Raw genomic sequence first — 25,511 nt, forward strand, 5'->3', positions numbered from 1 at the left:
ATTTGGTTTCTAAGTAGACAAACCCTCTATATTGGTGTAAACCTACAGTAGTACTGTGACAATGTCAAGAACACAAAATAAAGGATATACTGTAAAGCCTGAGTCAGTCCTCTCCGTGTGTGTGTGTGTGTGTGTGTGCGTGTGTGTGTGTGTGCGTGTGTGTGTGTGTGTGTGTGTGTGTCAGACTCAGCCCTGCAGCTCGTCTGACCATGGCTTTGCCCTGTTTGTCCGTCTGGCCCTTGAGCTCTGGAGATAAAAATAGAACCCAGCTTTGAGGTCCACATCCTCCCTGTCAGCAACACGACGTCATCACACAGCTGAGAGGCGCCCAGAGCCAGAGAAGCCCTGTGTGTGTGTGTGTGTGTGTGTGTGTGTGTGTGTGTGTGTGTTGTTGTTGTTTTAATCATATACTCCTATGCTGTAGATGTGATATCTGTTGCCTCTTGAAATAGTAATTTATTATTATTATTATTATTGTTATTTATTAATTTTAAACGTTCAAAACCAAAAATGAAAGAAATTGCAGTTGACTTGTATTTTCCTCTAAACCTTCCCTGATCGACGCTTCTGTTTACTGCGTGTTGCCGCAGTTTCTTAATCTATTCCGCCACCTAGCGGCGTGACTACCAGCGTGTTGTGACTTCAGGTACTGTGGGAAATATTCTTATTGAAGTCATAATTTCAGTTTTCGTGACTTGAAGGAGCTGAAGTGTTCAGTTTGAGAGGTGAAAGCTTCATCTTCATCACCGTTATGTCAGATGGGATCTTTGCACTTCTGTACAACACATTTTCAGATCCACTTTAAACACGTTCGACCTCAATCCAAAGAGTTTAATACAAAACAAAGGAAAATATAATAAAAATGTGTCTCTGTGTCAAAATGACCTCATTCGTATTAGAAACTTATCATTTTAACATTGAAGGTCCAATCAAGTTCAAGTTCGTGTTTTCATTCTCCGAATTCCCGCTGTCCTTAAAGGCACTTGGCTGGAACCTGAACGCAGCACTGGTGACGCTGGCTACGTCACCATCATGCGACAGAATCGGGTGAAAGGTTGCCGGCTGACGGATCCAGACGGAGCTCGGGTCCAGATCAGGGAGGATGAACATCAACACGGTGCTGCTGATGTCCAGGTCGGTCGGGATTGGGAGGCGCATGCTCGCCTGGAGCGCCGGGAGAGAGTTCGTGCTGCAGCAGCGCCGCAACATCCGGACGCAGAGCAGGAATCTCGCCTATGCGAAGGATCTGTTCCTCGGTCAGATCAACAAGGTGAGACGGAGAGACGCGTCAGGTGATGAAGAGGAGGAAGAGGGCAGGGTGGGCTGAGAGGGAAGAGGTGAACCGGAAACAGGAGTCTATAGGTCCGTAAGGAGAAGAGGAGAGGAGAGAAGAGAAAAGAATCAACACAGATGTCCTGAAGGGAACACACACACACACACACACACACACACACACACACACACACACACACACACACACACACACACACACACACACACACACTGACTGACTGACACTCGCACACACCTGCTCACCTCGTTACACTACATTCCTATGTGGACACCTCCTCCTCCTCCTCCTCCTCCTAGTGTCCACATACTTCTGGCCCTATAGTTCAGTGTGTGGAGGTCCAGGTGTCATCAGAGGATCTGACGCCTGTTGTCACTTCCTTCCTTTCCTTTGCCACTTCCTTCCTTTCCTTAACCCCTTCCTTCCACACGTGTGTCTCATGGCTCCTCAGTCTTGCGTGTTCATGGTAGAATTCCCTCCTCTTCCTCTCGTCCAGGCGGAGGTCTTCCCTTATCCAGAAATTAATAATGAGGAATTGGAGGAGATCAATCAGCTCGTGGCACCAGTGGAGAGATTCTTCGCTGAGGAAGGTGAGAAAGATCTTCATCTTCATCTTCATCATTTGTTGCTCCTAATCTCTCCGATCTGACTGTGACTCTGTGTCTGACCTTTGTGACCTCAGTGGACTCTAAACGGATCGACCATGAGGCCAGGATCCCTCCAGAGACCCTGAAGGGGCTGAAGGAGCTGGGGATGTTTGGGATGCAGGTTCCTGAGGAGTACGGTAAGACCTCAACCAAGACCTCCACCAAGGCCTCACACACCTCCAGACATGTTTGGACCTCTGCAGCTCATCACACACCACAACAATCTTCATCAATGGCGTGTGTTCTTCCTCTCCCAGGAGGCCTGGGCCTGTCTAACACCATGTACGCTCGGCTGGGAGAGATCACAGCGCTGGACGGTTCCATCGCCGTCACGTTGGCGGCACATCAAGCCATCGGACTGAAGGTAAAGAAAACATACATGCCTCCTCTCCTGTGGCCAAGTTTGAGCGAAGCAGCGATGGGCGGAGCTTCTGCCCTCTGGTAACGCCTCTGTGGTGTTTCAGGGAATTTTGATCGCAGGAAGTGACGCCCAGAAGGAGAAGTATCTACCCAGACTGGCCTCGGGCGAACACATCGCAGCCTTCTGCCTGACCGAGCCCGGGAGGTAAGAGCTCGCCCGTCGCCATGGCGTTCACCATGATGGACAGCTGGACTGGTCGTCGTCAGCTTTGTGTGTGTGTGTGTGTGTGTGTGTGTGTGTGTGTGTGTGTGTGTGTGTGTGTGTGTGTGTGTGTGTGTGTGTGTGTGTGTGTGTGTGTGTGTGTGTGTGTGTGTGTGTGTGTGTGTGTGTGTGTGTGTGTGTGTGTGTGTGTGTGCTTTCAGTGGAAGCGACGCCGCCTCCATTCAGACGCGTGCGACCTTGTCAGAGGATGGAACTCATTACCTGCTCAGCGGCTCTAAGGTCAGAGGTCGCCTGATCCAGGGTTAGAGCTCACGTTGGTAAATCTGAGGCTCCATTAACCCTGTATCCATCCGTTCCATCAGATCTGGATCTCTAACGGCGCCATGGCCGACGTCATGACGGTGTTTGCCAGGACTGAAGTGTTGGTAGACGGCGTGACGAAGGATAAGATCTCTGCCTTCATCGTGGAGCGAGACTTTGGCGGCGTCACCAGCGGCAAACCGGAGGACAAACTGGGGATCCGGGGCTCCAACAGTGAGACAGCTGGACCCGTCTGTCTCTTTCTACATGTCTGTGTTGGCGTGTTGGAGTTTGATTGACACTCTGTCTCCTCTGCAGCGTGTGAGGTGACCTTTGATAACGTTCCTGTGCCGGTGGAGAACGTGATCGGAGAGGTGGGCGGGGGATTCAAGGTAACCGGTGACATCATCATCATCAGCATGAACACGTGTAGGCGTCTACGCCCGTGAGGTCACGGTGACGTCACACTCTGTCTCCCTGCTCAGGTCGCCATGAACATCCTCAACTCGGGCCGCTTCAGCATGGGCAGCGCCGGGGCCGGGATGATCAAGAAGCTGATCGGTAAAGACCGGGGGCAGCGGATCAATACGGCAGAGACTTCCTGTGGATTCATGATGCGTTTGTTCTTTCTGTTCCAGAACTGACGTCAGAATACGCAGCGACCAGGAAACAGTTCAACAAACCGCTGAGCGACTTTGGGATGATTCAGGTACGCTCTGACCTGCAGACGGGTTCACAGGTCAAACTGAACAAACAGAGCCTGACGCCGTCTCTCTGTCCTCTGTCCTCTCTGTCCTCTGTCCTCTGTCCTCTGTCCTCGTCTTCCTCTGCTGTAGGAGAAGTTTGCGGTGATGGCCCTGAACGCCTTTGTGATGGAGAGCATGGCGTACCTGACAGCTGGGATGCTGGACAGGCCGGGACTTCCTGACTGCTCCCTGGAGGCCGCCATGGTCAAGGTGAGGCAAGCGAGGAGGGCTGCTCAGTGTGTGGCACAGCTGGGGTTACACCTGGGGTCACAGCTGGGGTTACACCTGGGGTCACAGCTGGGGTTACACCTGGGGTCACAGCTGGGGTCAAACCTGGGGTCCTAGCATCCAGTTCATCTAACAGTAATCTATTCTCACAATGACGTGTGTGTGTGTTGTATGAACCTCACTCGGTGTGTGTGTGTGTGTGTGTGCGTGTGTGTGTGTGTGTGTGCAGGTGTTCAGCTCAGAGGGCGGCTGGGTGTGTGTGAGTGAAGCCCTCCAGATCCTGGGGGGTCTGGGCTTCACTAAGGACTACCCGTACGAGCGTTACCTGAGGGACTGCCGCATCCTGCTGATCTTTGAGGTGAGCTGTACTCTGAGCGGCCACCAGGGGGCGGGGCAGACTGAGATATGAGGCAGAGCTCAGTCATCTGGAGGGTTGATGGTCTGGACTTCCTCCTTCAGATGTAATCATGGGGTGAAGCAGCAGGGATCAGATCCTCACACACACACACACACACACACACACACGCACACACTCATTATGATGTCAGTCTGACTTGAGTCATGAACAGAACGGCTTTACAGACTGCTTTGTTGTTGTTGTTGTTGTTGTTTGTTCAGGGGACCAATGAGATCCTGAGGATGTTCATCGCTCTGACCGGCATGCAGTACGCCGGCAAGATTCTGACAGGGAAAATAAAGTAAGAAGGTCCAGATGAGTCAGGATCCATACCTCCCCCAAGTCCCATCCTGTGTAACTTTGTCTTCATACCACACAGTTTGAGAACCACTGATCTAGAGCGACCCCTGACCAAAGGTTAACCTCTTCCTCTCCTTTGCTTGCAGAGAGATGAAGAAAGGAAACGTGGGCGTGGTCGTCGGGGCGTTGGGTAAGATGATGAGGCGCTCGTTTGGAGGAGCCGTGGATCTGGGCCTGACGGGGAAGGATGGAGTGGCTCACCCCAGCTTGGCTGTAAGAGCATGATGTCATCCCATACAGAGAGTGTGTGTGTGTGTGTGGGGGGGGGGGTTGTGGTTGTGTGTCTAAAGCTCTGGTCTGCGTCCCCAGGAGAGTGCACTGCAGTTAGAGCAGAACGTCAACCTGTTTGGATCCACGGTGGAGAACCTCCTCTACAGATACGGGAAGGTGTGTGTGCGTGCGTGCGTGCGTGCGTGCGTGTGTGTGTGTGTGTGTGTGTGTGTGTGTGTGTGTGTGTGTGTGTGTGTGTGTGTGTGTGTGTGTGTGTGTGTGTGTGTGTGTGTGTGTGTGTGTGTGTGTGTGTGTGTGTGTGTGTGTGTGTGTGTGTTCATGCTCATGTGTGAGGCAGCTGCTCTCAGGATGGATCGCAGTAATCAAGACTTTCCCAAAGACCCTGTAAAGCACTTCCTGTCTTCCTGTGTGATTTGTCTCCGCCCCGTCCTCTCAGGCTGTAATCAGCTCAACACGCATGCAGTTTGTCACCAGGCTCAGATACAAACACGTCCAACTGGGCCGGAAACAACCGGCGTCAGGGGTCAAAGGTCACGGGGTCTCTGCCCCCCAGTACGACGAATGTCATAAGTTTGTTTAGATTTAAGAGTTGTGTCTTAGGAGACGATGAGTTTGTCCTTAAGGGAGGAAGTCCTCTTCCTCTTCTTCAGGTGTTTGATGCTGAAGAGTCCAGGCTGCTTCCTCTGTGCTCCAGCTGTGCTTCAGATCAATCAGTCATTACTCACAAAGTGACCACGAGAACATTAAAGAGTCAGAAAGGAGTGTGTGTGTGTGTGTGTGCGTGCGTGTCTCTGTGTGTGTGCGCGTGTGTGTGTGTGCGTGTGTGTGCGCGCGTGTGTGTGACTCACTGTCCTCCTCCTGTGTGTCAGACGATCGTGGACGAGCAGCTGATCCTGAAGAGAGTGGCAGATGTGCTGATCAATCTGTACGCCATGACAGCTGTGATCTCCAGAGCCAGTCGCTCCATCAGCATCGGCCTCAGGAACCACGACCACGAGGTACACACACACACACACACACACACACACACCTGAATATGCTCCAGCTGGGGTGAGAAGATGATCTGACCCTCTCAGTCAGAGCAGTCTGTGCTCTAACATGATGTCATCACGTGTCCATGTGTCTCAGGCTCATTAATGAACCTGATTGTTTCTCCACATGAAGAAAATGTAGATTATTTTACTTGTCTCCCCCCTCTCTCTCTCTCTCTCTCACTCTCCCCCTGTCTCTCTCTCTCTCTCTCACTCTCCCCCTGTCTCTCTCTCTCTCTCTCACTCTCCCCCTGTCTCTCTCTCCTCTCTCTCACTCCCCCTCTTCTCTGTGTCTCCCTCTCTCTCCCCCCTCTCTCTTGTCTCCCCCCTCTCTCTCTCCCTCTCTCTCCCCCCCTCTCTCCCTCTCTCTCACTCCCCCTCTTCTCTCTCTCTCCCCCCTCTCTCCCTCTCTCTCCCCGCTCTCTCTCCCTCTCTCTCTCCCTCTCTCTCTCTTTCTGTCTCTCTCTCTCGTCTCTCTCCCCCCCCCCCCCCCTCTCTCTCTCTAGGTGCTGCTGGCCAACACGTTCTGCGGCGACGCCTACTTCAAGAACAATTACATGTTGACTCAGTTACAGAAACGTAAGTAGAACACTAAAGCTTAATGTTGAACAGAGGCTCAGCCTGTTTTTACTGTCTGGGTACAAAAGACTCACATGTGTGCTGAGCCCCCCCCCCCCCCCTCTCCACATACCAGGGCTCGGCCCCCCCGCTGGGCTCTACGCTCACATGGGGCAGACGGTTCTAATTAGCGCTACGCTGCGCTGACACGACGTCTCCCTCCGTCCCGACCCGTTTGTAAATCGGCTTCTATGTGTTACAGACGCTCCTGAGAACAACGACGCCAACATCAAGAAGATCGCCAAGGAGGTCCTGGAGAAGAGAGCCTACGTGTGCTCTCACCCTCTGGAGAGAACCTTCTGAACCTTCTGAGCCTCCTGGACCAGCCTGGAACAGCCTGGACCAGCCTGGACCAGGTCTCAGGCTGAACTCATGAAGGATCCACAGGTTAATGGATAGATAACTAACTTATTGATCTTCTCATCTTCACTGCTGTGGCCTCTAATGTGAGGAACCCTCTGGACTCTACCTGCATGTGTCTCGTTGCTCTGGACTCATTTCTGCTCACAGTTTAAAACTTTAAGACTCGTCAATTATTTTTATTTTCTATTCCAAAAAGTTCCATTAAGAATTCATGACTGTCAATGTAGTCTTTGTTCATAATGTCAGGGCGAGACACAAACTCAAACTCAACACCGCCCCCTGGTGGCTCAGTGTGTGTGTGTGTGGCTCTACTGGGTGAACCAGGTTGTGTCTTTGTGAGTCCTGACCTCCATGATCTTCCTGAAAGGTCGAGCAGCTGACCTCTGCGTGTCTCTTTGAGGTGGACAGCTGTGAAACGCAAAGATGCTCCTCTCCTCCTCAGTGAGAGGCAGAGCTGCTCTCTTGTACTGGAACGACTCGCCGTTTACCCTGAAAGAAGAAGAAGAAGAAGAGGAGCAAAGCATTTTAACAAACTTAGCTTTAGTTCCATAGAAGCTGATTTGTGGTGTAACAGTACTTCTTCTTCTTCTTCTTCTTCTTCTTCTTGTTGGGGCTGGAGGCGTTTTGATCCTGAGCCGTCTTCTTCTTCTCCTTTACTCCTGCGTCATCCTGACTGATGCTGAGCACTGACAGGTTGGGGAGACGCTGAGACAGAAACAAACAGCTTAGCCTGAAACTTTCTGCTGATACTTCAAGACTCTTAACCTTTTTAACATTTACTCCAAAACCACAGGAAATCACTCAACTGAAGGAAATCTTTGTGCCTTAATGGAATCATGTTAGGATAGAAACACAGACGTACTGAAGAACGTAAGAATCATGTTTATCACTGCGATCGTTCCCATGCTGCTGTTAGACATGTATTATGTGTGATGCTGACTGCCAGAATGAGCTCCGTTGAACAAGAAATATGCAGATGATGTAAAATGTATATTGTCTAAAATAAAGTGTGGATTTCTTGGTTTGGATCTCTGCTGGTCTGGGTCTCTGCTGGTTTGGTTCTCTGCTAGTTTTGGTCTCTGCTGGTTTGGAGTCTCACCTGCAGCAGCATGCCCGGTCTCCTCAGCGAGTACTTCCTGAACTCGTCCTTCAGGATGTCCTCCAGCTTCCCCACGCTTGTTGCCATGTGACACTTGAACTCGGGCACCCGTCCGTCTCCGATCATCACGTTCATCAGGTTGAGCCAGCGGCCGTACTGAGCTCCGGCCGCCTCCAGCTGCTCCTTCTGCAGACGCTGGCCTGGGGAGCAGGACACAAACGGGTAACAGGAAGCCATCAAAGAACTCCACAGTCATCGCACAACAAAGATCATAAAGATGATCCTGCTGGACGTCAGACTTCTGTGTCACGTCTCCATTTACAGTGCAGATGTTCAGACCAGGACCTCCTCTTGACAGCCTGACTAAGCTTAGCCTGATTAGGGTCGTCTTTACTTAGACCTAAACGTCCTTCATCTCATCTTAAAGGACTAAACCTCTGAGTGTTTCTCCTCCTGAACAGAAGCTCCCTGATCGCCACGTCACATTCACAGACAGAGTAATGTGTAGAGTCATCACATCCGTACCGGCCAGATGGATGGAGACGGGAGCTGAGCTGGAGAGGGGAGGAGGTTTGCTGTGGAGCTGGAAGTCCTGTGAGCGCTGAGCCCCGGTCCATGTGTCCCTCATCAGCGTGGGCTTCAAAGTGTTGGCGTGCAGGACGTTCTCTCTCCACGGCTGCAGGCAAAGGGAACAACAACAACCTCACTGTTTACACCAGACAAACACAAGCCAGGGCTGCAGAACATCTGGAGAACAACCAAAGCTTCCGAGCTGTGTCACTGGCACAGGGAAAGTAAGAGTGTGTGTTGATGAGTGTGTACAGAAGCTTAGAGGACGAGTCGCGTCCAAAGATCTGAGACATGAAGACCCAAACTGAATGAGTCTTCTTCCCTGGTGTCAGGGTCATGGGGTCAGAGAGCAGAACGTTCCTCTGCAGGCTCCTGTCTAAACTCTTCATCACCTTCCTCAGCTCCTCCACTCGAGCCTCGTCTGGGCGATTGAGGGACTTGCGGTCGATGCTCGTGGTCCAAACAGCGGGGCCAGAAGATGGGCGTCCAGGTTTGGATCTCGCGTCCCCTGTCTCTACTGTGGCACCTTGATACTGCTGACTGTAGGTGAACCTGCGGCCCGGCACCTGAGGAAGAGGCCAGAGCAGAGTGATGAAGAGTGAAGCATGGGTTTAACCACTGAGCCGCCATGATGTCAAAGAACACTGCAGCGTCTCAAACCTTCTCCATCTCTTTGAGGAGCGCTTCCTTTGCCAGCCGGTTGGAGTTGAAGGTCTGGATGCTGTAGTTGTGTGCCGACCTCTCTGTGGAATGTTCCAGCTTCAGCAGAGGCTCCAGCTTCTGCACGCCTTCGCTGGCCTCATGGACGCTTCGAATGTTGTCCTGTAAAATGAAGCAAGACACAGATGACTCGTTATTACTCTGAGTATCTTCAGGTTCTACTCAGAATCATTGCAAACCTGAATGAAATCCTTCGTCTGGATCTGCGTCAGCTGCTTGATGCGTTTCCACTCGGCGTTGTCCATGTCGAGAGTCGGGCGTTGCTTTGGGAGCGGAGGGAGTGAGGGCGTGTCCTCCTCACGCTGCGTGGAGGGCGGCGTGATGGGTCCAGGAGCTCCGCCGTACTCCTGGCTCAGGCTGAGGACCATGCCGGCTGAAGGCAGCAGGTCGCACTGCAGCGCCTCCTTGAGCTGACGCACCTGACACAGCTGGTTGAGCCTGAGCACAGAGGATCAGCAGTGAGACGCAGCGGACAGGAACAGACAACGTTTACACAGAAGGTGAAGGAAGACGGTGGACAGCTTCTCCACGTTTACTCCTAATCCTCATCACTTAACTTCACTAACATTGTTTACGTTTCACAGCTGAACTTTGTCATCAATCTGCTTATGGAAACAGTTTTGGATGATCTTGTTATCTGATAATGGGATGTGATCTGTTACCGTGACAGAGCCTGGAAGCAGGAGCGAGGCAGCAGGTGTCTGACGTACACCAGGGGGCGTCTCATGATGCTCTCCAGAGGCTCGCACAGATGGATCGGGGTCAAGCCCACGTTCAGCGAGTCGTACGTGCGTTTGGCGAAAGTCAGCCTGGAGTTGTAGAGGACGGTCACCTGCTCGTCTTCACCGCCGCTCTGCCTGCAACACATAACACAGACTGTAGGGTTAATGAAGACCTTCAGTTGCATTGAGGGAGGAGATGGTGCAGCTGCTCAGTCCAACCAAAGCCTTCATGTTAACCTTCAAACCACTCGTCTCCTCTCAGAGTTGGGTTGGACTGAACACCTGGACCGTCTCGGCGCTCTGTGTGAAGTTTGACACCAGCTTTGTTCTCCAGCTTACTTTGGAGGAACGTTCTCCCAAAGTCTCCTCACTGCTTTGTGTTTCAGCCCCTCCAGAACAAAGATGTTCATCTTCTTATCGAGCACGTGGAATCCTGAAACAAAATCCAGATCGGTGCTCTTCCTTTGCTCTAGGTCCATTTTGTAATGCGGCAGGACTTTCTCGATGGTTTCCTGCGAGTATGAGCTCAGATGGAAAGCCGCTGCGTTGATCCTCAGGATCTCCAGCCTCAGCCTTGTCATCACAGAGACGTTGCTGTGTGCAAAGAGGTAGACGATCCGTCCAAACGGAGAATCGTAGAGCAGCAACTCGCCGCTGTCATTCTTGAAGTTCAGCGGTCTGGAGATCTCAATCCTGACCTTCAGATTGGAGTCAAAGTAATGTCCCTGCGGCATGGAGTCTGTGCTCGCCCCACATGCAGCCTTCCTTCTCTTTCTGTTCAGGTTCTGGGGCGGAGGCGAGCGCTTGATCTGCAGGTCCAGCTGCAGACGTCTCTTCCCAAGCAGAAGCTCAGACAGGTTGATCCTCGCCACACCGTAAGAGTTACAAGCATTGGTCTTGCGCTTGAATCGTCTGCGGACGCTGCACGGTCCGCTCTGTTCCTCAAACTGCGCTGGAGTTTTGCGTGGATTTGCTAACTTCCTGTCACGATCGTGAACCTCTATCTCCAGCGGTGGACCTGTAAGCAACTCCAGGAGGTCCACGGAGCTCATCAGGCCCACCAGGACCACGTTCTTGTCATTGAAGCGGACGGTGGCGCCGTGCCTTTGATATTTGGTCGTGTGCTTCTTCAAGTCCAGGAGTTTATACTGACAGAACACAGGCAGGCAGTTCTCCTGGAACGAGCAGAGAAAAGTCCTCAGTGAAACAGATATAATCATTTAATGTTGTGAAATCAGAACATGTGGACTTTGATTCCACAGCTCTGTAACGTGTAACACCTCCAGAACGTGGAACGGGACGGGCGACGACGGCATGGAGGAGGCAGACAGGATGGTGATGACCAGAGGGTTCAGCTCGGCCTTCAGCTGGTCAGAGATGAAGGGTTTGTCCAGAGCGACGCCGCAGATCAGCTGGTGGATTCCAGAGGACCAAACTGAGAAGCATTCAGTCAACAGCATGTCACCTGCACAACCAAACACACACAGGGTCAAAGGTCAGACTTGGAGAACAGACGTCACTGGGCCTTAACTTTTAACTTGAACCAGCTCAAAGACATTAACTTTGTTCTTATTTGTTATTTTGAGATGTTCCCTCAGTTTAAACTCCATGAAATGAGCCAGATGTCCTGATAACATGATGTTCTAGTCAGAGTGATGGATGAGGTGAGGAGCTACCAGCCAGCAGAGGAGTGACACTGATCTCCACTGAAGCTGTGTTGTTCCTCTTCATGTTCTTCAGGTCCTCAGCTGTTGGTGCTGGTGATTCTGCTTCCTTTGTTTTCTTGCTGACTAGAGCAGCTGTGAAGAGAAGAGTTTGGGTGATTGACATGTTGGTCCAGCTGCTTCCTGTGCTGGCAGTGACCTGACCTGACTGATGCTTACCACACTCTGCTGAATCCTCCACCTGGGCGTGTGCAAACCTGAAGGCCACAAACCTGTTGGTCCAGGCCCTGCTGGAGATCTTGTTCTTGGTGTTCCATATCTGAATCTTGATCTTCTGAGAGAGCAGACTGATGATCATGTCCCTGTCCACCCTGACGGTGAAGGTCTGAGTCCAGCCGGCCCACGTCTGCTCGCCCTCATGCTGCAGGATCAAGACCTGTTCCAGAGTTCAGTTTAGGAGATTAAACTTCATGCAGAGGTCTGAAAGGTGTTTAGCATTAAGAGAGATCATATGAACTGATACAGTCCTCTGTGTGAAGTTAAGGGTTAGGAAGGGAAAGTTAGGTTAGGTTAGGTTAGGGTTAGGTTGATCTAGATTTTCACCTTCATCTCATCCTCTTTGTAGAGCTTTGCTATCGCTGCGTAGACGATCAGGTCCACTTTGACGGCTGCCGTCCCTCGTGGCAGGTTGTACTCCACGTGATAGCAGCCCAAGGGCTTGACCACATCAGACTGGACGTTCTTCCTCTCCTTGGCGTCCGCTGCAGGGACATCCTCCTTCACTAAAGAGGGAATATCCATGTTTTAAGAGAGTGTGTGTGTGTGTGTGTGTGTGTGTGTGTGTGTGTGTGTGTGTGTGTGTGTGTGTGTGAGAGTGAGAGAGAGAGATCACCTCGTGGGACAGCCAGTGCAATGTGAACCGTCCATGTGACGTCATAGGAGCCATCGTCTCTGGGCGTTGCCGTGATGGCCTCAGGTGGATCCCCGCTGATCGCAGGGCTCTCAGCTGCTCCCCCTGCGGGATCACACGGGGACTGCGCGTTAGGGTCCATTTCCTCTGACATGCTGCTGTGAGAGGGAGTGAGAGTGAGAGTGAGAGTGAGAGTGAGTGTTCTGTAATGTGAGAGTGAGAGTGAGATGTGAGAGTTAATAACACGAAGGCGCAGAGAAGCTGAAGCGCCAAAGTTTCAGCGCGTAAAAGCTGCGGCGGCGCGCTCATATTAAAGATGCGCTCTGACGTCAACGGGCTGTGATTCCGCCGCGATGCTGCGCACACACGTCACCGTGACAACCAAGAAGAAGAAGCACACAGATTGATTCAGTCATTCTGTCCTCTGAGCAAAGAGACAACTGTCCTACGCTTCACGTCATTTAGATCATGAAGAAGAAGAGGAAGAAGAAGAGGAGGAGGAGGAGGAGGGAATGTTTGGATCAACGGAAGTTGTAAAGAAAGAGACATTAAAGGACTGAAACAAAGAAACGGACTAAACTCATATAAAGCAGAAAGTTTAGTGAGTAACTTGTTAGTTGTTCGTCCATTTGTCTTTTTAAGTATTTAACCAAACCTCAGAATGTCGCACTGACCTGTTTCCCAGCATGCATCTGGGTCGCGTCAAACTATAGAAAGTTTAACCTGGAACTCTTGAGTGCCAACGCACCGTCGCCTTGGCAACCAGTTTAGCGACGGAAGTAAGGTGCGCGTGGTTGCATTCAGGTGCCTTTGGGACTGTCGGAAATCTGGACACTAGAAGAAATCAACCGGCGACGATTCATCAAAGTGTGTGTGTGTGTGTGTGTGTGTGTGTGTGTGTGTGTTCTGTTGTTATAGGAGTTTCCCTTTTATCCAGTTATCCAACAAAAACAAAACATTAATAAAGTATTATTGTAGAAGTCTGCAGTAAAAGTTAATAACAACAATACTTCAACCTATTTAAACTCCTGACACACAGGATCAAACGTTTGCATAAACTGATTGATCTTTATTGGCAACTTAACGCCTCGCATTAAGATTCAAGTGAAACTAAACTCCGTCCGCCTGTGAGTCGGTGACGTCAGACACGCGAACAAATGAGGAACAAGCACCGTAAAGTTTAGACAACTGGGGGCAATTAAGCTGCAGAGCTGCGGACCGTTAGGAGCTGATGGGACCCCGGCCCGGCTGAGGGGGCAGAGCTCCGATTCAAATCCGCTCCCTCACTCTCTCTCTCTCTCTCTCTCTCTCTCTCTCTCTCTCTCTCTCTCTCTCTCTCTCTCTCTCTCTCTCTCTCTCTCTCTCTCTCTCTCTCTCTCTCTCTCTCTCTCTCTCTCTCTCTCGGCTCAGTCCCGTCGCGGTGCTGCAGGATGATGGACGCGCAGCTCCCGGGTCTGTAGGAGGTCCCTCGGGTCTGTAGGAGGTCCAGCCCGTGTGTCGGTGTGTTCTGGGTATGATGGTGCTCTGCAGGAACCATGGACTCCACTGACCCGTACCGCAGACCCGCACGGAGGACACAATGGATCGTCAGCACGCTGGCTTACCACTACGGTCTGGACCGGGGAGTGGAGAACGAGATCATCGTGTTAGCCACGGGCCTGGATCAGTACCTGCAGGAGATCTTCCACCACATGGACTACCAGGGGGTGGGCAGGATCCCCGCGGAGGACTTTAACGTGTTGTGCGACATTCTGGGTCTGAACAAAGACTCGGAGGAGCCGGAGAGCGCCGCGGCTCCAGACGAGTTACCCAGCGAGTTCACTTTCAGACTTTTCCACGCGAAACTGTGCGGACACTTCAGCGCCAAGGCGGGCTGCCGCTACGAGAACGGCCGGCTGCTGGTCGGGAAGGAGTCCGAGCACATCGAGACCCAGATCCGCCTCAGGAGCCCCCTGAAGAGGCGAGAGAAGCTGCCGTCCGTCAGCGTGAGCGGAGCCTCGTCCCCCGGCCCGGAGGAGCGCCCCCCCAACGCCCCCGCCCCCCGCAGGCTGGGCTCCTGCTCCAAGGAGTGCTACGAGGAGATCGTGGCCCTGGAGGAGGCGGAGGACCGGGTCGCCAAGCTGGAGGACGAGAACGCGAGTCTGAGGGAGCTGGTGGAGGACATGAGGGCGGCGCTCCAGAGCAGCGACGCCCGCTGCCTGGCTCTGCAGGTGAGAGAGGAGCTAGAGACGCTGCTCTGTCAGCACAAACTTCACCTTCACCTGTAGCACAGATTGGGGTCACAGGACTGTTATGAGCTGTGAGAGTCAAAGAGCAATAAAATTAACTTCTGATGGACCACAAACTCTCTTTGATATAGAGTTGCCAACATGGCAGTCACACAGCTTCAGACTCCAGAGCAGCATGTGAGTGTGAGCTCCATGTAGAGCTTAGAGGAGCTGCTCTCTCCTCTCCTGTAGTGTGATAGACTCTTATGTTGTACTTCCTCATGTATTACATCATAATATATCTTCCAGTCTTTGTTGTGACTTCACCATGTAGAGCTGCTGCTCCTCACCTGTCTGAGGTTCATGACTGAAGCATCGTCCCTCACCCCCAACGCCTCCCTGCAGAGGAAGACTCCACTTCTTATCTCTCTTATCTTCATCTGTCTGACTTTCCTCCAGGTTGGACTCTGGAAAAGCCACAGCAGACGTAAAGAAGAGGACGGCTGCTTCCTCCCCCAGACACAAGGCGCCCAGCAGAACAACGACCCTGTGAGCGACACGGCCTACAGCGACCTGAAGAGCCTGCAGAGCATCATACAGGAAGTGGAGCTGCTGCAGAGCTCCAGGGAGAGAGAGACAGAGGAGGTCCTGCTCTGTAACCAGAGGCTGGAGGAGGAAGTGCAGAGCTGTAAAGAGACGGCCGCCTCTCTGGAGGACTGCAACCGAGCCCTGAAGAAGGAGCAGGTGGCCATGAGGAGGAAGGTGGAGGAGGCCAGGCAGGCGCTGCTCAGCGGCCTGAGGAAGGTGAAGGAGCTGGAAGCCAAAGCCAATCACGTACCGGCGCTCCAGAGACACGTCCTCCAGCTGGAGTCAGAGCTGCGCTACTACAGGTAAAGACTCACGTGACAGTGAAGGCACCACGCCAAGACGCCGTTACAGACGCAGATACAAGAGGCATCAGATCAGAAAAATGTTGATTGACGAAAAGGAGTCTACAAACTTTTGGCATCTTTTTAACTCTAAAACAGACAAACGTTTAAAGTTTATGTCTATATTGTTTTTAAATATCAAACTAACCTCAATCTAAAATCTGAAGTATAAAAGATAAAGCTTTCTAACTGCATGAGGATGGCAGAGCTTCAGTGTTTCAGAGGTAGAAGTGGAAGGTGAAGCAGATGAGTTCAGTCAGACATGAACCCTAAACAGAAACAGCTGAAGCCTGAACGCCGCCGCAGTAAAACATCAGAACAAAGCCGCTCACCGCCGCGGGACCACAAGTCTGAGAAACACGGTGGGAAACTGAAACACGGGCGAGAGAAACAGAGCTCAGCTTTGTATCAGAGCGGGAACGCCACGGAAAACAGGCTGACAGGCGTTTAGCTAGCAGGGAAGATGGCTGCTCACGCTCTGTGCAGGAATCTGTAGGAACAACAATCCTAATGTTCAGTGATTGTACCTGCATGTGGAGCTTCTTAACCTTCGCACAGGGACTTCCTCTTCATCCAGACGCCACACTGAAGAAGCTGTTTAGCTGAGTTATGACATTCAGGAGGTTTTCACAGCTCCAGTTAGTAGAATAATAGGACTTCTTCTTCCCGTCTGGCATCACGCCTGGAAAACTCTGCCGTGGTATTCCCGGATGTTTGATGTGGTTTTTTACTTTTGCAATTTTCAGCCTTGTTATGCTTTAGTTGATTTAACAGGCGTCGTGTGTGGCGAGCAGGTCCGGGCTGAGCGCCGCGGCCGCCGGGAACTATTCATTTAGGTGGAAGCTGAGCTCAGGAGCTCCGCAGCGCCGGAGCGCCGGCCTGTAATCCCACCAGTCAATTACAAAGCCGGCGGTTTAATGTTTATCTGGGTGTGTGTTGTCGTGAGTCTGTAATGAGAGTCTGCAGGTCTGAGACTCCAACGTGTAATGACTCAGAGACACTGGACCAGACGCAGACCTGCTCCTCAGCTTCCACTCCGCCTCTTACCGGGATTAAGACAACACCATTACAGCGCTGAATACAAATTTTGTAATGCGTCGGCACGATGAGCACTGTTGCCTCACAACAAGGCTGTGGGTTTGAATCCCACTGATGCGTCTCTGTGTGGAGATGGCTCTCCTTGTGTGTGTGTGTGTGTGTGTGTGTGTGTGTGTGTGTGATGGACTGCAGCAGCTTGTCTCTAGCTTGTACCAGGCTGTTCTAGGTTCCATCCCTGAGCAGATAAACCGGTGTAGATGGATACTTTGGGTCTCAGCGTCGCCCTCTAACCTTAGACTCCACTAATCTATGCAGGCTTTGTGCTGAAGTCCTTTCACGGCTCCCACAAAGGCCCCGGCCTGTGGAGTGAGCGCTCCATTGAGTGAGAACCTCAGCAGACCGCCTGCTCTCATCAATCTCCACTGCTGCTTTCACCGCACTTCCAAATGAACAATACGGCCCCGGCACCCATCCTCCAACCTGTGGAGCTTAGCAACCAGACTCTGTGAACATTCCCACTAAGCCTCAGCTCGCTCAGGCCCGGCCTCTGTGTTTGCTGACATCTGATTCATCTAAACACAAACAGTCACTAAAGTGTGTGAGGAGCCAGCAGACATTGAACCTGCAGGAGTTTCACCTTCACTCTGTTTCTTCATCTTAAAGGACCAAACACCTCAAAGAAACGGAAAATCTGAAGTTAAAAATGTGTTTCTCCTGTTTTTATCTCAGTTTTCTGTCCGTTCAATCAAAAATGTATTGAACAATCCGCAGGTTTCTTGAAAAGGGGATGTATTATATGAGATGCTGACTGTCGGAAGGAACTCTGTAGAACAAGAAATATGCAGAAAGTGTAAACGTCCTTCATCATTCTGATATCAGCTGATGATGTCATGCAAAGAAGCAAATCAAACCTCACATCGGAAAGGTTACCATAGTGTGTGTGTGTGTGTGTGTGTGTGTGTGTGTGTGTGCGTGTGTGTGTGAGAGTTGCTGTACTTGTTGCACTGTGGAAAAGTTGTGGATATGTTTTTGGCTCTAATTGGCAAATCTGTGTGGAAACCCTGCAGAAGTCTGTTTCTAAGCTCCAGCGGTGAGTTTGAGACCTCTGATGTGTGTGTGTGTTTGTGTGCCGCTCTGTGATGTCTGTGAGCCTCTGGATGAAGCTGCTGCTGATGATGATGATGATGATGCTAACAGAGCCGCAGACAGGAAGCCAAAGCCTTCATCAGGAAGCGTCACGGCCCATTAGTTTCGAAATCATCTGATCAAAGAAAATGTAAGAATTGTAACAAATCATCAGAATTCAGCCGCTTTGATGTGAATGTGATGACATCATGATAACAGAGAGAGCAGTCAGTGGTGAAGATGAGAGCGTCTCTTTACTCCAGAGGGTCAGAGGAGTTTAGAGCTCTGCAGGCTCACACTGAGACACAAAGGGAGGGGAGGAGGAGGAGGAGGAGGAGCTTCCATCTGGAGGAAGAGGCAAACATTCAGCTGTTTGCTCCTGAAATGAAGGAAACCAGAGAGGAGCAGAGAGCTGCAGTAGAGCTGCAGTCAGTCAGGCTGCTCTGGTACTGAAGCTTCTTCCAGGTGTTTCCTGACGTGTTGGTGAAGCTGCTCTGTGCTGCTCCTCTCTGCATGTTTCTGACCTTTGACCCCGTGGAGTAGGCGTGACCTTCATGCTCTCTGCGTGGCGCCGTAGAGCGGAGAAGGAGAGCAGAGCGTCTCATTGTTTGGAGCAGGTGCTGCCAGAGGAACACAGTTCAACACCACGACTCCTCTGCTCCTCTGCTGCTCTGCTCCTCTGCTCCTCTGCTCCTCTACTCCTCTGCTGTTCTGCTCCTCTACTCCTCTGCTGTTTTTCTTGAACAGACTTCAAGAATCTCCAGGCGCCAAGTGGTTTTATGTTCCCATGGAGCAGCCGCCCGCTCTGCCTCTCTGCTGCTCTGCCTCTCTCTGGTTGGAGGTATTCTGGCTCTGCATCCGTCTGCTCTAGCTCTATAACCCTCTGTGTGTCACTCTGGGGCCTGGAGACCAAATGGACTCAGCTGTTAATAACACAAACACTGAACCCAGCCTGTCCACTGCCTAGAGGCCACGCCCCCTTTACCCAGATACCAGGATGACTTCTTAACTAACTGTCATCAACGTTACATAACATAACACGACCTCTGACCTCCACCAGGCCTGAGGTTCAGGTTCAGGTTCAGATTCAGGTTCAGGTTGAGGTTCAGGTTCAGGTTCAGGTTCAGGTTCAGGTTCAGGTTCAGGTTCAGGTTCAGGTTCAGGTTCAGGCTCTGGTCTGTAACATCTGCTGCTGGCTGAGGACACCTGGGAGAGGAAGCAGCTCCTTGCTCCTCTGGGGCCGTGGGAGGAGGCAGAGGAGCGGTTGAGGGTTTGTTGATGGAAAGTGGACCTCAGCTCTGCTCTGTGGTAAACAGAGGGACTCCTCTGGGTGAGACCGCTCTATAACAACAAACAGCTGGACTCCCACACAGACCAGAGACTCCAGACTGCTAGGGTCCTGGACTTTAGAGCTCCTCAGGTGTCTGTCTGTCCCTCTGTGTCCCTCTGTGTCCCTCTGTGTCCCTCTGTGTCCCTCTGTGTCTTCACACATCTGTGTCTTCATATCCAGGAGTAGAGGACAGAGACAGGAGTGTGTGTGTGTGTGTGTGTGTTTGGCCTCGTGTGTGTGGCTGAGACGCTGGGACGTTAGTGAGTGTGTGAACGGATCCACAGGGACCAGAACCAGAGAACCAGGGGGGCGTGTGGATTCACCGGGTCCATGCCAGGCTGTGATTGGATAATGAGAGCAGATGTTAGTGTGAGGTGTAAACGGAGCCACACACACACACACACACACACACACACACACACACACACACACACACACAGGCAGACACACTCATTCACACCTCATTTAGAGTTTCCAGTTCATGTAATGTGACTGGGGGGGGGGGGGGGGGGGGCTCTGACTCTTCACTCCAGAGTCTCCACGGCAACCAGCGAGGATCCGTCTGCATGACTTTGACGTGGGACCGACTGCAGCTGCCTCCCCCCCCCTCTCCCCCCCTCCAGTGTGGCCCCCTAACTTAAACACCGCTCTGTCCGCTCTGTCCGCTCTGACTGATGGACCAAAGTCCTGTTGCCGTTAGCGACCCTCCCCTCAGTGTCTCCTCCCCCTCTGACACAGAGCCGCTGCAGTATGCAGATGTGGAGGACAGGAAGTGAGCGTGAGTGTGAGTGCCCCTGGAGGCGGCTGAAGACATCATGAAGTCATCTGGAAACACTTAGTCTGAGATTTACCAAGACCAGGACCCCCGATCAGGTTTCCCCCCGACACAAAGGAGCGACCAGGGAGGAGAGAGGGCCAGGATTCAAACCCTCACATGATCTGAGCCTCTCTCTCTCCCTGTAATGGCGTCTCAGGCGTGGGTGAGCGCTCCTCTCACATTAGAGCCTCGACTCTTCAGCAGCAGAGCTCTGGAGAAGCGGGCGTCATGGCGACCTCACTGAGGTTTGGGCTGTGTGTGTGTGTGTGCCGCCCCTCTACGAGCCGCTCTGCTCCCTCCTGACCCACTTTACTGGGAGAGAGAGTCTGCTTCCAATTACTCCACCCAGATCTGGCTCCACATCACAGGCCTGTAAAGTCATCAGGCGGCCTCAGCTGCAGCTTCATGCACGCCGCTGAAGCTCCAGAGCGCCACTGTGACGCTCTGGAGCTTCACTGTGACGCTCTCTCTTCACACTGGGCCAGTTTGAAACCCGCTCAGAGGTCCGGTCACATGTCTGAGGTCTGACTGAGGCTCACACTGGGTCTGATACTTGGTCCTGCTCCACAGGATCTGTCTGTCTGGGTGAGGGTTGGCGCCTCCTGTTGGCCAGAGCTGCTATTACACTCTGTAGGTAGAGCACACAGAGCAGAGGGAGGCAGAGCAGCTGAGGATGATTATATATGAGCAGGAGACTCAGACTCAGTCTCTATATGAAGCTGACTTGATGTAGATGAAGCTCAGCATCTTCATGTCTGCTTCTCTCTCAGAGCTTCTGTCCTGAGGTGAAGCTCTTCACATCAGTGTGTGTGTGTGTGTATGTGTGCGTGAGTCTGTGTGTGTGTGTGAGTGTGTGTGTGTGAGTGTGTGAGTGTGTGAGTGTGTGAGTGAGTGTGTGAGTGTGTGAGTGTGTGAGTGAGTGAGTGTGTGAGTGAGTGAGTGAGTGAGTGTGTGAGTGTGTGAGTGAGTGAGTGTGTGAGTGAGTGAGTGAGTGAGTGAGTGAGTGAGTGAGTGAGTGAGTGAGTGAGTGAGTGAGGAGTGAGTGAGAACACAGTCAAATGGTCTCCCTTGTCTCCTCCTCCCTCAGGTCTGAGTGGTCTAAGCTGCAGGTCCCCAGCAGCAGCAGAGCAGCAGAGGAGCAGCAGAGCGACGGCAGCAGGCCTGGACAGAGGTGGAGTCTGGACCAACATGGCCGCCATTCGCCCACAGGACACGCCGAGACCGCGCCGGACAAGAGTGAGACGTCTTGTTGTGTTGCAGTGGAGGAGCAGCTGTTTCGCTCGGTGGAGGGTCAGGCCGCCTCTGATGAAGAGGACGACAAGTGGACCGGAGACCAGCAGAGGCAGGTGGAGGAGGTGAAGAGGATCTTAGCCAGACTGTCCTGCTGTGGAGAAAGGTACAGCAGGAGCAGGTCCCTGAAGGCCACAGGCCAGGAGGTCCACAGGAGTTCATGAGGACATCTCCTTTAGGTGTTTAGTGTTTGTGCCCATGTGACCTCTGACCTTTACTGGGGAAGTTGTGCAGGTTTCTAGCAGCCTGGACCTCCACCCTAACAACAGTAACTAAGGACAGTAACTACCCCCCTTTCCTTCTGTTATCTCACTGTTACAGCTCCTCCCAGTGCTCAGTCTTTATTTCCGGGAACCTGGAAGTCCTATTTATCCTCTGGTGTGGCTTGTTGGATGTTTGATCCTGACTCCCTGAGCTCTGGGGCCCTGATGCTTCTGCTCTTTGACCTCAGGTGCGACGACAAGGCGCTGAAGAAGGTGATGTCTACCTTTGGGAGCTCGAGGAACGAAGAGAGCTGCGGCGCCGTAGCAGAGCTGCTAGAGCGGGCGACCAGACTGAACGAGCAGCTGGAGCTGAAGGAGAACCGGGCCGAGACAAACATGGACCAGGTACAGAACCGCCACGGACGTCCATCACACCGGGGCGGGGCCTCGTTTACATCAACCTGCTGTCCCTCTGTCACGGCGCTCTGTCCGTTATTTTGAGGCAGCACAGATCAGAAAGGACGACTGAGTGAAAACAGAACGCTTCAAAAAGAAACCACAGCTGTGTGTGTGTGTGTGTGTATATCTGTGTGTGTGTGTATCTGTGTGTGTGTGTGTGTGTGTATCTGTGTGTGTGTATATCTGTGTATATCTGTGTGTGTGTGTGTGTGTGTGTGTGTGTGTGTGTGCAGCTGTGTCTCCCCCCTCCTGACTCTCAGGTCCATGATAAATCAAAGCTGGTTTGTTTCAGTGGAGTCAGAGTTTCATAACACAGGAAGTCTGGAAGCGGGGCGCCCATGATGTCATGTTTTCCCAGAATGCCTCGGCCCTCGGAGAGGAGAGTTAAACTAAATACAGTCCTGCGTGCGTGGCTTTGTTTACGTCAGGATGTGAGCGGTCAGGGCTTCAATCTGGCGCTTCCTCCTCAGCTCCAGCAGGGGGCGCTGTCGGGTCAAACACAGGAAACATGAGCGCCCAGGTGCCTGCAGGATGTAGAGATGTCAGCAGGCGGTGTTTTAATGGAGCAGTGGGTTCTAAAACCTGAACACACCGGGAATCACTGCTGAGGCTGAGGGGAGAGCTCTGGCTCTGATCCATTCATTCTGATGTTTACCTCTAAACTTCCTGTCTAAACCAGACGCGCCTGAGAATGCAACAAATGCACACATTTATGTCCAACACACACACAAACCAATCCAACACATGCTGTTAAGTTATTCTGGTTAAATCCATCAGCAGATTGAGCGTGTGCTGTGATTGGGTAGTTAGTGTTTCCATGGCGATGTCAGGGCTGTGTCGTCTCTCCAGGTGAAAGAGTCTCTTGTGCAGGAGCTCCAGCAGAAGGCGGAGGAGACGGAGCTGCTGCAGGTGGAGCGCAGATGCTGGAGACGGAGAGGGTTCGTCTGTCGCTGGTGGAGGAGAAACTTCTGGACGTCCTGCAGCTCCTCCAGCAGCTCAAAGACCTGGTGAGTCTGTGGACCGGAGCTGCTGACCGCCTGTTGAACACTTGAACCACTAAAGCCCGGAGGGCAGAACGTGACTCTGACTCTCTGCTGAGTGTTCAGTATCTGGATTGAGCAGTCAGAACAGGAAGTTTCCTTCAGGTGTTTCAGCTTTGGAGCTTGGAGCTCTACAGTTCAGCTCTCCACTGAAAGGAAACTCTCTCCCTCTTCCTCTTCAAGCGCCACTGCGCCACACAGTGGACAGTCTGGGTTAATGTCTTCACTTCAGGGAACAGAACTTCAGAATCCCCCTTGTTCATAGGAAGCAAGCGTTATATTTCAGAAGCTTAAGAAAAAGTTTGATTCAGTCAGTCGACCATAAAACAAATACACATGAAGAGAATCATCAGAGCTTCTCTCTCTCTCTCTCTCTCTCTCTCTCTCTCTCTCTCTCTCTCTCTCTCTCTCTCTCTCTCTCTCCTCTCCCTCTCTCTCAGAATGTCTCCCGGAGATCTTTGGGGAAAATCTTGCTCAGCACTTTGGAATCTTGCAGCGATCCTCAGCACGGTTAGAGGAAGACACACACACACACACACACACACACACACACACACACACACACACACACACACACACACACAGGGCTTCCTCCTGATCCTCTCCTCTGTCCACAGGCAAAGCTCACATCCTGGAGGTTCTGAACGCTCTGTACCTGGAGCTGGCTGCCTGTGAGGTTCTGTCTTCAGGTGGACCTCTGCAGCAGAGCCAGCAGTCCCTCAACGCCCTCATCATCTCCTGCTGAACTCCACCGCCTCCTGCTGGGCCACGACGCTCCAGCATCTCTGAGGCACCTGCAGCTCTTCGTCTGCATCGGACACTGGAACTGATTGGCCTCCTGTGATTAGTGTAAATAATGTAGCGTTTATATTCCCCAGGCCTTAATATCCTGTGTAGCCTAGAATGTGTTACTCCTCCATATACAAAGCTTCTTCCTCATTTATCTTGAAGCGTGTTCACTGCACATGATGCATTCATGGTCCAGGACGGATGTTTGCTTACATCTGTTGCAAAGTTCTGAATGTGAAAACGATGAAATAAGCTAAAACTCAAAGGGAAAGTGAAGGATGCTATGACCTCTACCGCCCCCTGTTGGTCACCAGGAGTAATTGAAGCAATGACACAACAATTCATGAATATTCATGAGGCGAGACTGGCACTTTGTCAGACACAAACTCATCCATGTTCATCTCAAACACACACACATGCAGTTTATCACACAGTGATGCAGACTGAGTGTGACCTCTGACCCTTGTGACCTGTAAATGATACAGAGTTGTAAAGAAATAAATAACAAAGTTTCAAGTAAAATGCTTTGTGTATTTTGTGTCATGCGGCTCTGATGGGATGCCAGGGGCCGACCGGCTCCAGGGTGTGAAATGAGGCGTTGAGGTATCTCAGGGTTCTTCTTCATGAGTGAGGAGAGGAGGAAGTCTGCATTTGATACAGGAATCAAACTGGTGAAGAGAGACGTTCTACCTTCCAAATCTCCCCTGGGTTGAGTTCCCTCAGCAGAGGAGAAGCTCAGACTCCATGTGGAACGCAGCTGAGGTGGTTCGGGCATCTGGATTTCCTCTGGATGCCTCTCAAAGAGGAGGAGACCCAGAATATCCTGCAGAGATTGTATCTCATCTGGCAGGGGAGAATGTAGGGAGCTGGAGGACAGGGAGAGGGGGAGGGAGAGGGGGAGGGGGAGGGAGAGGGAGAGGCCTCTGACCTGGATGGATGGAAGATGTTCATAAAAGCTGCGTGGCTTTCAGAGATACTTCACTTTAGACTGGGTCACCATGGTAACTGTGGTGGGCTCTGCTCTCGAACCACAGCACTAATGGTAGGGTTTAACACACACACACACACACACACACACACAGATGAGTCGTGGTTTGTCATACTTGCTTTCTCAGTGTCTGAATGTTCAAATCCACAATCTTCAGCTTTCAAAGCAACAATGACTCCACACTTTATCTCTTTATTTGTCATAAGAAACAGTAGTTGTGTTTTATTTACTTCTCTTGATCTGGACCCTCTTCATCGTGCATCAGGGGCGTCAATCAAAGCATGAACTCAAACTAACACAGCACCATACAGGAAGTTGTACTCAATCAAAATGATTTCTCCATGGAGCTGAAGTGTTTATCTTTTTATTATTACTGAAATCATGCAGATTATAATAATGCACTTGTTGTTTGTAAACAAAACAACATTGATTGTTTGGTTTCAGTCTCACAGCTCACTCCATTTCATTTCCCTCTACATGTTTTCACTCTTTAAACTCTGCACTTTGACTTCATGTTACAGATTATATTCACTTATTTCATCTGTAATGTTAAAGGAGGACAAAGTATCAAGCTGCTCATAGAAACATGTGACGCGTCTTCATGTGTTGATGTGCACCGCTCAGGACCCGGTGAGTCCGGACCCACGTACAGTGACCCAGGTTTCCATGCCGCCCCTCCGCCTCGCACTGGCGCCCCCTACCTGTAAAAGGTTTCAGTGCAGCGCACCTGACCGGTGTGTTTCATTCTTATCTTGATCTTTTCCTCTTCATCAAAGCATTAACTCAAAATAAAACAACGATGCATAAAGTTGTATT

The 25,511-nt window shown here is 51.6% G+C and overlaps 3 protein-coding genes across 3 annotated transcripts; 2 read left to right on the forward strand and 1 right to left on the reverse strand.

The window, feature by feature from the left end:
- The first annotated feature begins 1,046 nt into the window (after nt 1-1,046).
- On the forward strand, nt 1,047-7,823 carry acad9 (acyl-CoA dehydrogenase family, member 9). Its single transcript, XM_076139840.1, has 18 exons — nt 1,047-1,270; nt 1,788-1,881; nt 1,974-2,075; nt 2,196-2,302; nt 2,403-2,503; nt 2,722-2,800; nt 2,884-3,055; nt 3,140-3,213; nt 3,307-3,382; nt 3,460-3,530; nt 3,658-3,777; nt 4,025-4,153; nt 4,414-4,493; nt 4,639-4,765; nt 4,862-4,939; nt 5,653-5,781; nt 6,321-6,393; nt 6,635-7,823. Exons 1-18 carry the CDS (start codon nt 1,103-1,105, stop codon nt 6,733-6,735), a joined length of 1,881 nt encoding a protein of 626 aa, XP_075995955.1. The 5' UTR covers nt 1,047-1,102; the 3' UTR covers nt 6,736-7,823.
- On the reverse strand, nt 7,104-13,168 carry cfap92 (cilia and flagella associated protein 92 (putative)). Its single transcript, XM_076139852.1, has 14 exons — nt 13,155-13,168; nt 12,463-12,638; nt 12,174-12,352; nt 11,583-12,006; nt 11,187-11,371; nt 10,246-11,081; nt 9,847-10,041; nt 9,486-9,622; nt 9,125-9,342; nt 8,857-9,030; nt 8,420-8,570; nt 7,895-8,094; nt 7,373-7,500; nt 7,104-7,284 (listed from the first exon to the last, which is right to left on the reverse strand). Exons 1-14 carry the CDS (start codon nt 13,166-13,168, stop codon nt 7,104-7,106), a joined length of 3,198 nt encoding a protein of 1,065 aa, XP_075995967.1.
- A 556-nt stretch (nt 13,169-13,724) lies between these two features.
- Nucleotides 13,725-24,202, forward strand: efcc1 (EF-hand and coiled-coil domain containing 1). Its single transcript, XM_076139851.1, is given in 8 exon segments — nt 13,725-14,690; nt 15,147-15,577; nt 21,014-21,322; nt 21,668-21,824; nt 22,728-22,791; nt 22,794-22,885; nt 23,359-23,428; nt 23,536-24,202. Coding segments are annotated over 8 exon segments (1,926 nt in total). The 5' UTR covers nt 13,725-14,015; the 3' UTR covers nt 23,664-24,202.
- Nucleotides 24,203-25,511: the final 1,309 nt, after the last annotated feature.

Source organism: Genypterus blacodes, unplaced genomic scaffold, assembly GCF_046128005.1.
Source record: "Genypterus blacodes isolate CSIRO-AG114 ecotype Tasmania unplaced genomic scaffold, CSIRO-AGI_Gbla_v1 ptg000467l_1, whole genome shotgun sequence".
NCBI lineage: Eukaryota > Metazoa > Chordata > Actinopteri > Ophidiiformes > Ophidiidae > Genypterus > Genypterus blacodes.